The 11824-nt window shown below is 40.6% G+C and overlaps 1 protein-coding gene across 1 annotated transcript in view; it reads right to left on the bottom strand.

Moving 5' to 3' along the window:
- Positions 1-911: 911 nt before the first annotated feature.
- tmem200a (transmembrane protein 200A) overlaps positions 912-11824 on the bottom strand; it is a 29183-nt gene continuing 18270 nt past the window's right edge. Inside the window, exons 2-5 of the mRNA XM_023278800.3 lie at positions 9171-9305; positions 8796-9013; positions 7147-7310; positions 912-5220 (exon numbers count right to left, since the gene is read on the bottom strand). Of these exons, the coding sequence (XP_023134568.1) occupies positions 4105-5220; positions 7147-7310; positions 8796-9013; positions 9171-9298 (1626 nt within the window). The 5' untranslated portion in view covers positions 9299-9305 and the 3' untranslated portion in view covers positions 912-4104. The remainder of the gene's footprint in view (positions 5221-7146; positions 7311-8795; positions 9014-9170; positions 9306-11824) is intronic.

The raw sequence follows: 11824 nt of genomic DNA, 5'->3' as shown, positions 1-11824 counted from the left end.
ATATTTGGACACTGACACAATCTTCAGCATTTGAAAAGTACCAGTCAAGATGTGCTTTAAGTGCAGACTTTCAGCTTTAATTATTTGAGGGTTTTTACATCCAAATCAGGTAGATGGTGTACAAATTACACCACATTTGAGATATGCAGTCCACCTTTTAACCCTTTGATGCACAAAATGGTCCAAAATGACCCAAATCCAATGGAACATGGGCATCTCTTGACCCAAACTGCACATCAAAGGGTTATGGGACCAAAAGTAATTGGACAGTTGGTTGCCCTGCTCTTCCGTGGCCAGGGGTGTTTTATTCCCTTGTTTTTCATTTACAAAAGGCAGATTACAAGTTTACAAATAAGATTACAAGGAGCAGAAAATTGTGTCAATGTCTAAATATTTATGGACCCCGATTGTGTATCGTTTCCAAATATCACCTACCAATCTACTTAATTAGGGTTGGCTTCGGTATCTGGATCATGCTGGGGAGTGAATTCATAGTGCACAACAACAGCGAGCTTGTCACATTCTCTAACGTTGAGAACTGAATTCTAAGTAAATACATGCTATCAGTTGTCATGAACACTGTTCTGCTCATCTGACAGAGATCAGAAAATGCAGTGATAAGTTATAAAACAATGCACAGGTGATGCAGTAGTATCATGCATTACTTTTTTAACTTTGTTTTAAACCAGCTCCAAAATGAGGATGCTTCATTTTGTGAAATATCAGTTGCCTCCTGGGTTGAGGAAAGTAATCGGAGGTTGTACAAACTTGAAGACGACACAATGGGAGAATGTGTTGCTGTTTTCTGTCTGTGCAGCGTAAACAGTCCTGGAACTTTTTGATCGAACGTCACGCATGCGAATCTGAGTGTGATCAGTATTGGGTAGATACATACATGACGAAAAAACATGTTTCAGTGAAATTACAATTTATTCTGAGAGAGCTTAAAATCGGACAGTGACAAGTCAAACTCTCTCACAAGTGTCCTGCTCTATTAGAAAGGGTTCTCCTGCCACCAAACATCATGTTAAAGCCAAAATAATGACGCGTTACTCTTCACATATTTCTAAGGACATTTACACAAGTGTTAAGGTAGCTGACAAACCAAACAGAACCTGAAACAGAGATACTGAACCTTACGGAGGCATCGGGTTTGTTACACGAGTTCCTGAATTTTGTCCTGAAACCATCATCATATGTAGGAAAAGAACAGGAAGCAACAATTTATTGTCGCAGCACAAGATACATGTGGACATGGTGATTTATTCTGGGCTCAGTGTAACATTTGTTGTTAAAACATAAAATAATTCAATAATATCTCAGTTACAGCAACAAAAAAAGATGTTTAAGTTTCATGAAAATGGTCATTTATGAAGATGATTTTCTGATTAGAGGTTTTTTGATTTGTATATTGAGTAAGTTTTGTTGCTATATTTGATTGTTGGAGAGGTCTGATTTATGAATGTGATAAATTTCAAATTTTCAATAGCTAATATGTTTACAGTCGACTGATCAGAATACACCAGGGTTTTCTCATACAGTAAACAGATTTGGGTATTTCTGGCTCAGACTTGGCCTTTGTGTGGTAACTATTCATGACTCTGAGTGACATTATTTGGCAGAAATCTGCATTTTTCCTTGCTATTTCTGACCATTTGATAAACAAGACGTCTGTTTTTATGTCTTTCAGTAAATGAATCTCCAATTAACAAAACCGCTTGAAAAAAATGTTTATGCTAAACTCTTATCATTTTGGCGCTGGTGAGTTTCCTTTGGCTCAGGCTCAGACCTCTTTTGGGGAGGCGTCTAAAATTCCTCTATGCTGGAAAAAAAAAACCCTGTGTGTGAGCAACAGATTGCATATCCTGAGCGAAATTTAATTACAGTTTAATCTTGTAAAAGAGAACCTTAAAGTGCCTGCAGCAGAGCCGTACAGAGAGGGTTGTTATTTCTAGTTTGCAGTTGGGGCCATGTGTTGTTGGACAGATATCGGAGCCAAATGTTCCTACTATAGCTCCTGGGAAAGGGCAGTAACACTGAGAGTTTGTATTCTGTAGGCTTCCATCTTGTAGTAACTGACATTAACTGGCTTTGTCTGACTTTGCTGTCTGTGTGGACCTACCTCGACATGATACAAACATACAGTAACCACCATTAAAACAAGTACCACTAATATCTATATCTTTTGGATGCTAGTGCCTCATTGTAGCATCATCCAGGCTATAACTTACAAACAGGTTCTGGATCAGTTTTCATGTCTTCTATACAACCACATTAAGCACTTTGTAACTGTTTCAAATGTGCTATACAGTTAAATATATTATTATAACTATTATTATCATCTTGGAGACTTGGACATTTGCCTTCGTGTCATTTTACTGAGGAAGAAATTGGCTCAAAAAGCTTCCTGTGTGTCCTTGATTTCACTTTAAAGAGCCCATATTCTGCTTTTCATGTTCCTCCTGTCCTTCAGTGTGTTATATAGCTGCTTCTTTGTGAGCATGTAACAGATCTGCACATTCACAAAGCCCAAAATCCACTCCAAAGGGACTTACCGAGTTACTCTCTCCCACAGAAAATGCTGGTCCTAACCTGCCTGAAACACCTCGTTTGAAGCTCAATCTTTTCTTCTGTCACCATGTAATGCATTTATATAACGTCTGCCTGGTGGCTAGTTTGGCCTTCAAAGAAAGAATGAGCAGATTTTGTCACTAGAGCTGCTTTTGCTAGAGCTACATGATGATACTCAGAAATCTGGGGCAAGCTGCAGTTCCTCTAACATCCACTGGAGGCTGGATCCAGTCCTCATAGACCCCCATGTTAAAATGTCCAACTTTACAGACAAAATAAACGTGTTTACAGCCTGAAACAAAGCACTGTTTTGGTCTCTCTAGCTATTTTTCCTGTTTTTGACAACTTTCCTTTATGTGACGTTTACATAGCTCACCTGTTTAAACTGGACTAAGGTTCATAATTATGCATAATTAGCAGTATGGCACCACACTGAGCTTCAAAATCACTCTGCAGGAAAAACCTTCATCTATCTTTATACATTAATTCCTGTAATATAATGATCTAGATTTGAGGTACATAACCAACATTACCTCGTTTTTGACCAATCAGAGCAAATTGGGCTTTAGAGGAGGTGAGCCTTAACGAGACAGAAGCTAAAACATTGTTTCTGACAGAAGATAAGCTGCAGCCCTGTACAGAATGAGAAAAACAAGTTTTTTGAACATTAAAGCATGTGAATAAAAGGCTGTTTACCACTCTAAGAACATATTAGTGTGGTCTGAACCTTGATTCATGTTCTGCCTCTGTAGAATCACTTTCAGGGTCATTTTCGAAGGAGAAAATAGTACCCACTCCAGAGTAGGTACTTCAAAGTGCCTCTGAAACACCACTGTGAGGATGTACACACTTACTGGTGAAACACAGAAATGACAACTAGCAGAATTTTTTCTGCCCTCTTAATGTCGTTGTTGGTTAGCAGTCTTCTACTAGTTAAATTCAGCACATGGGCAACAATAGACCTCTATTATCCTATCTTCTACATGGTCACAGAACTTGAGTTACGCCTGGTAACTATTATTTGTTATTGTTCTGGTGCAGTGCAGTGGAAACGGCTGAAAAGCCAAAAATGAAACTCTAAACCTGTAAATCTGCAGTATATGGGCTCTTTAAAAGAAGAACATTTTAAAACCTCTTGTAGCAGTATTCATAAAGCCTTGTCTTAGGGTTCAAATCCTATTGATCAGAACTATTTTTGTATAAAGTAGACTGATGATGGAACATGATGTGTTTAATTGATTACTGATCCCTGGAGGGCGCTTGCTTCCCTCCACAGAGGTCATAAGTCACCTACAGCCAAGAACACCTCTGACTGGGTGGGCAGGTGGCATCTCGCTAACACGAGGCCTGAACCTGTAACTGTGCCAGCTGGTCCATATCACTCCAACCTGTTGCTCAAAAAGGATGTCTTTTAAGCCACATTTGAGTTTCCTCTCTCTGGAGGAGTGAAGCTGTTGAACTCGTCAGCTCCCTCCGGTCCAAGCTGTACACCCCCACTGTGTGGAGAGCAATTTACAGAACAGGACAGAACTGTCAGAATCGAGTCTCGGAGCTGCCTCTCCTCAGTGTGCTGCTATTGAACTCGTCATGCTCAAAGCTCAGATTATTATGTGACCTGGATATCATGAGCAGCTTCTCTCGTTTGCTGTAGTCGCGTCTGGCTGTCGCCGACTGGGAAGCATCCAGGAGTCGATCCCCCTGCTCTTCCCTGTCCTCCAGCCGAACGTAGCCTTTACTGCTACCTCGGTTTCCACTGTTAATCCGGCTGCTGTTGCTACGGTCCAGTCTGGGCCAGCTGGGGTGCTTATGCTGCTCCGGGTGCACACTGAGCATGCTCGGTCCACGCTCCAGGTCCAGAGATTTGGAATGGCTGTTGAGCATGTGTAGAGAGGAGTTGGAGCCAAAGTCGTTCCTCGCTGCTCCAGGAGAAAGCCAGCATCCTGAGGTAGAGGAGGGAGCCGGGGAGAGGGAGGAAGAGGAGAAAGAGGAGCATCGGGAGGAAGAGGAGGCAGAGTTGCTCCGGTGTAAACCTGGCGGTTTGGACGCCTTGGCGACAGTTGCTACAGGAACCACCAGAGACTCCATGGAGCTCAGCGGCGGTGGCCTCTCGCCGTCTCGCCTCTCTGCTCCTCTGTCCTCCTCAGTTATTGCCTCCATCTCTGGCTCATCGATCACACAGTTGTTGAGTTTAATAACAGGGAGAGTAAATGCCGAGATAGAGGAGGAGACAATAGATCGTGCATGGTGTCCTCCCTTCTCCCCATCTCCATCCACTGACCACTGATGTCGCATCGAATCCGAGTGAGTCAAACCGAGTCCAGCGCCACAATATGACCGATCCTTATAGAGCGGCGCCAGCAGCCCTGCAAAGCTACAATCCAACTTAACTTGCTCTTTGCATCTGTGAAGTTCCTCATCCCCTAGCAGCACCTCTTCCTCCTCTGTAGACCCACTAATGCCTCCAGGCCGGGTGGAGAACGCTAGCAGGGAGTTGCTAGCTAACCGAGCTGCTGTATCGGCTCCAAAAGCTCGAATATCTATGGCTTCTCTTGCACAGGTGCTGCTACGATGATGGTTTTGTTTTAGCTCCTTCTGCCTGAGACGATGGATGTCGATGACAGTGGAGTACATGTCTCTCATGTGGATAATCTAGAGCAGAAGAGAATTGTGTTAGCAGTCGTAGCAATCACCTGTAAACATATTGGCATATACAGTATGGAACTAAAATGAGCACATCCCCGTGCAATATCACTTGTAAATGTTAAATGATTCAAAATTGTATCACCTGTCAATAACTGGATGTTTCTTTGTGAAACATCAGCATTCTTCCTCTTATAAACAATAAAAACACAAAAATTTTTGAAAGACTATATTGAAAATTCAGGCCCAAAAGTGGGGGAAACTCTGTGCAACAAAATAAGTCCATGTGTGATCACTGACACACAAGTGAAAAAAATCTGTGATCACTGAAACTTATGAGCCCACCTGTGATTTCCAGTCAGCCTAACTGCATGAAAATGCTTCAAAAATAAGCAGTGAACAGTAGAGCTTTCTCAGTTTTAGACCTATGGACTGCATCTATGCCTACATCATGGCTCCACATGGAGAGGAATTGTCTTAAGAACTAAAAATCTGATCGTGAGACTTCATAAGAATGAAAAAAGATCCAATAAGATCAACTACAAATCCACGAACCACAGTAATGAGAAGGTCATACAACCAGTAATGAGGGCTGCAGAGGTTATCCTCCTAAAATGACTCCATAGACAGTGAACTACTTTCACAATCTAGCTGTGAAAAAAAGACGGCAACTGCTTCAGATTTGGCACAGATGTTATCGGGGGAAATTGGAGTTTTCTGGAGTTTCAAGTTCAGACAGTGATTAACGGCATCCTTAAAAAACACCCTTGCTTGGTCTTTGACCCAAAACTGTGTGCTAAATCACATGTAAAGAAGCCTGATGAATGTTGGAGAACATTCTTAGGTCAGAAGAGCATGTTTAGTGTAAACATATCCAGTGAATGCATATTACTGACAGTGAAGCACGGAGGTGGGAGTGTGATGATATGAGGCTGCATGAGTGCAAAAGGTGTTGATGACATTTATAGATGCACCATCAATGTCTGTGAATAAACTAAAATACCAGTGGACAAGATGACTGCCAGTCTGTAGAAGGTTGAAGAAGAGGAATATTCCAGCAGGAGAACCATCCAAAACACAAAATAACACTTTTTGCAAAAGAAGAAAGTATAAACTATGACCTGGATGGTCCTGACTTGAATCTAATAGCACATATTTGGGGTATTGTAAAAAGAAAAGTAGAGAAAGGTAGAAAAACACAACCCTTTCAGCAAAAAGCAACGTCAGAATATATCTACAGAAAATCTCCATGCCAAGGAAGGTCAAAGTTTTGAATCTTTTCTAGCACTGAGTGCCTATTGTGCACCTTTATTGTTTATAAAGTAAATCTAAAGTGTTAGTTATTAATTTGACAGAAGAAAATACTGTTCAATTTAGGAGTAATGCAGTCAGTGTAAAGTGATGCAATTTAGCATCATTTCAGGTAGATTCACTTCAGTTGTACACTGTATATTTGTTTTTTTTTTCCCCCCATAACACTGTACTATGCAGTTATGCAGTTTGAAATTTTTGGATGCTTGTGACCTTGGACTTCATGTTCGACACATGAATCACCTGGAAGAAAGGGTGCGCTGTAGGGGGAGAGGTTCAATCGAATCAGGGAGGGGCAGGAGAGGCCATAAGAAGAGCAGAGGAAATGAGATCAGGGGAAAATTGCAGAGATAAGGTGGAAGGAGGTTGGGAGAAATCTGATCTGCATGATAGTTCTGTGGAGGTGATAAATATGGATGACTGCAGTGTACAGAGAGAAGAAAGAACAGAAAAAAGAATGTGGAACAGGGAAGGAATATTAGCTACATACTCCACCGGCTTTTAGAATTGAGTTATCTGTTAGAAATTTTCCTTTCCTTGAACCAGATTCTGCAGGAACCAGAGTTATGTGACCCACAAAATCAGTTGGTCTTTGATGTTTGGATCTGATAAATTCAGCCCTACCTTCGTTTCTCTGTCTCTGTTTTCGTGAAGGATGGCATTAGCACAGATGAAGATAAAAATCCCAATGCCCATGGTGAAGGGCCCGAGCATCTTCATCCTCTCGGAGTGAAGGTGCTGATCGAGGAAACGCATCAGGACGCCCTCAGGCGGCTTGGAGGGTGAATCTGGAATTAGAAAACAAGGAGAAGATAATCAACAGTAGCAGCCAGTTTCTAATCTGGAATTTCGATTGATCGGTTGATATGCTTTCATTTAACCAAAGTCTTATTGGTCAGATTATTGCTGGTGTTACTTTCATAAGAATTTAGACCTTCATTTATCATTATTTTAGAGTCATTTGGAGCAATGAAAGAAGCTATAAACCCAATATTAACATACAATCACCTTTTAACTACACATCAAACCATTAGCCAACATTAGCGTTTATTGGGAGGCATGTTTCTGGCCACCGAACCAATAAAAAGTCCAATATTCACTTTTCGTTTAGTCTTGCTTCTTCAGTCTGTAGTCTCCAGATGGACTGGTTGGTTGATATACCCTCATGCAACCAAATTCTCATTGGCTGGGCATTCTCAGGTGTTAAATTCACTGCATCATCAGCTTTCCAAAGACTAATCCGTCATTTTTGGCAGCAGAAGCAACAGACTACCCGTGAACATCCCTGTATTCTCACAACTTTGCACTGGTCCAACCTAAAAGGAGACTGGTGGGTCAATCTTATGTAACATTTATCAACTTGGCTCTGTTTTGTTAAAACAGATGGACAAAATGTCAAGTCTAAACTTTGCAAACAGCAATTTGTGTATCACAGCTCAACAACCAACATGCAGATCATCTAAAAACAGCAGCTAACGTATCTGTTTTATTACACAATAGTTCTTGTGCTGGATCACCAGTAGATATGTTTTCATATAATAATCATATAAATATATGCAGCTGGTCTCTTCCAATCTGTCCTTACCATTGCAGTAGAAAATAACCAGGTTCAAATATTTAATATGCTGCAAATGCTGTTTTCTTATGTTGATTTAGAGGCTAATAGGTCTACATGATACAAAATCACCCCAAACACACCACAAAAATACATGATATAAGATATTTTCAGTAATCATATGAATGTGGGCAGCTGCTCCCAGTCTGTTTGTATCACTTCAGTATGAGAAAAACAGATTCAAATGATTCAATATGCTAACTCTAACCCTAAGCGGACTTATCGCGACTTATCCGTTAAATGACTGAGTAGCCTTGGCAGAGTATTGTGCTCTCTGAGTGCTTTTCTTGTTTAAACTGTTACAGCATAAATTCTGGACAATTATATGCTTAAATAAATAAATAAATAGATAGATAGATAGATAGATGGATAGATGGATAGATAGATAGATAGATAGATAGATAGATACTTTATTAATCCTGAGGGAAATTTAATACATGACAAAACATATTTTTCTTACATTTCCTTTGTTTTCTTTGCTATACTGTAACTCATTTACGCTATTAATGCTAGAAGGTGAACTGCCTTCCGTGCACCATGGAACATTTAGTCCATCTACACTTAACCTGCTAACTGATTGCAATTTCAGCTGACCAGGACTGATAACAGCTTCGGTTAGTCTAGTTTGGACTGCAGCTCATCCTTGTTCCATCTTCACCTTGTACACTGTGACTCATGTTGGCCACGTCCTTCTCAGTTTCAACTCCACGTTCTCCTCCGGTTGGAACACTTTTACTGTGAGGCCAGTAACCCAGCGTTGCCATGCCAATCCCTATGGCCAAGATCACCAGTCCCAGGAGGAGGAAAAACCCAGAGGCCGAGTACAGACGGAGTCTTCCTCTGACCACCACGACATCGGTGCGCCGCTTCCGCTTTCTGAATGAAAAGAAAACAGTCATTGAGTTTCTGGATCTTTATTGATGGTACAACTAGGCACATGGTATGTTAAGTGTTGCTCATGTCTCTCAGTCTCTGTAATGTGTTTTAATATTCAACATGATTGCACTGAATTAATGAAGTGACTGTTGATCACCTCGGTGCTCCATCAGCACCGCCGTTCCCCAGACCCGATGCTGCTGATATGGGTCGATGCTGAGAGCGGGCCGAGTCTTGGCGCTTTAGCTTGGCCAAGCCTGTTAGGACACCTGCTGCTGCAGTCATGCTTCACCTGCACACACACAGCAGGAGGTAACGAGGTTTAGGGTATTTTAAATATTACTGGAGAGTGTATATTGAAGAGGAAACAGAAAATATGAGACAAAAGAAAGAGATCAGACATTCAACTGAGGTCCTTGGCTAAATTAACAAGGGATGTTGCAGTTTTGTGTTGTGTGATGCAGCTATTCCAGTTTTAACCTCTATTATATATACTATATATTTCACTGCTGTTCATTACTTTCTGCATTACTAGACTAATTGTTTTGTCTCTAAAATGTCAAAAAATGGTGAAAATTGTAGGTCAGTGTTTCCCAAAGCCCAAGATGACAAGACGTACTGTCACTGAGGAGGAAAAAATTGAAAATATTGAAATTTAAGGAGCTGTAATCAGATAATTTTAGACTTTTTTAATTAAAAAAAAACCTCAAACCAGTTAATTAATTATGAAAAAAATGTTTGCAATTAACTTAACAGTTGACACTTCATTGAATATTTGATATATCACTGCAGTTCTCCCAATATCAACATAAGAATATACATGCAGGGATGCACATTTATATTCCTCCCAGGTTCTCTGAGACACTATATGAGTCGTAAAAACACTTAATATTCAGCTTGAAGCAGCTCCGAGGATCACAGCTCAGTTTGTAGAATTTAAAGCCGCCGTGTCGCCTCATGTACAGCAGAGACTCACTCAGAGCTGCAGGTGACAGTTTGGTCTTTTTAAAAACAGGGAAACTGTGTCACATTGTTTAAAGTTCTAGAGATGCTGTAGTTACAGATGTGAGCACACAGTCGGTGCGACGGTCTCCTGTGTTTGCTCATGTTGTTGTTGTTGGTTGTCAGTGTTCGGGAGTGTTTGCAGTTATACATCAACTGCTGCGGGATGTTTGTTTACTGTGTTTGATAAAGCAGCTCAGCAGGAAACAGGACGATCAGACAGATAAACACGGCTTCTCTTGAATTTTAGTCTTTAACATATTTTAAATCATGTTGTGTATTTCCTGCATTTGCATTTTGAGCGGTGCTGTTTCTGTCCTTATTTATGTTTGAAAATGTAGCGCCATGACTCTGTCACAACACTCATATGAATCACAGTGTGTCACCAGCTGCTCACGTCTATTAATAGTTTTTAAAAGAAGCGTGTTTAAAGAACAAACTGAGTACATTTGGGTCTAAATGCCTGTTAATCTGTGGCTCACATGAACATTAGCATTGTCCTGTTCAGCTCTAAGAGGATTAAAGGGAATATATTTAATACTGCTATAAACTAGGAGGTGAGTTTGAAGGGAACTTTGAAGCGCTCTTCTGGTACAGTAGGTCAGATTCTGGAAAAAGCTATTTAGCTTCTATGTCAGTTGCTCTGCAATAAGACTGAGCTGCTGAATCACTAAAAGTGGAAAGACAACCTCAGCTTTGAGCAAAATGCTGCATGCTGAAACGAAATTTGACTGGTAGGTGGAAATTCATACCTTTTTGCAATAATTTCTTGCTCTCACTCATATTATAAAGCTGCGATAGCACCAGTAGATTTGCATATATGAAGCGATTCTGGGTAAACGGAACTTTTCCCAGCTCTGGTAATCATCAGCTAGACTCCCACAAGTGGTTGCTTTCGAGCTATCTGCACTCCAAGCAGCAGTTTTTAGATGTGTTTTTTTTTTTTTTTTTTTTTTTTAACATTTGTTTTCCTCACTGTGGCCTCATTTGTTCACCAGTGATGGGGAAATGGACATCGTTGTGGCAAAGGAGGAACTGATCTAACTATAACTATATACTATATTCTTCCAGCCTGAAGCAGACAATGTGTCCCTGGTCAGTGTGGTCTGAAATGTGAGTTTGAGATGTGCCATTGCCAGGCTGTGATTGGTTAACCAAGCATCCTGCCTGCAGGTGACTGGCCCTGGACTGATGATAGGTGATGCATAAGGAGCCAAAGCCATAAGGAGATTGCTTGCAAATATGCTTGTTTCCATCTGCTGCTTTAGAGTGAATAAACTAATCTGCATCGTGTAGTCAGAACAGGGCACTGTAGGCTACATGGCTGGAAAAGAGTAGAGTAGAAGAAGCTGAAAACGATACTTTTCCTTTACCATCTGCTAAAAACCTTGACAAAAAAGACAGAAACAAAATGGAATCCATCTACAAGACAAAAACTGAGTTTTCAGATGGGAAAATTGAAATAATTCTTGAATGTCAGCTGGTATTGGACATGTTTCGTTCTGTGCGTAGATGAAGGCTAGCTAAATGTTCGCGACGTCATACCATGATCAAAAAAAGCTGTTTTCATCTCCCATTAAGCTCAGTAACTCTTTGGGTGAAGTCAAGAACAAGAGTGCATATAAAGTCTTGCAAAGTTTGCTATTTCCACAAACTTTTTTTCCATGCAATGATTTAAAATATGCAAAATTACACGCTCCATGATGTAGTTATCTCTTGCAAAGTCACCGGTTGCCAGTTTTCTTTTACATAAACTTCAGGTCTAAGCTACTTTATGCAAATAAGGGGCTTCCAAATGCGACTCTGGAA

The sequence above is a fragment of the Amphiprion ocellaris genome, chromosome 12 (assembly GCF_022539595.1).
Source record: "Amphiprion ocellaris isolate individual 3 ecotype Okinawa chromosome 12, ASM2253959v1, whole genome shotgun sequence".
NCBI classification, from domain to species: domain Eukaryota; kingdom Metazoa; phylum Chordata; class Actinopteri; family Pomacentridae; genus Amphiprion; species Amphiprion ocellaris.
The sequence above is the reverse complement of the archived record's forward strand: the minus strand, read 5'-3'. Positions and strand labels throughout refer to the sequence as shown.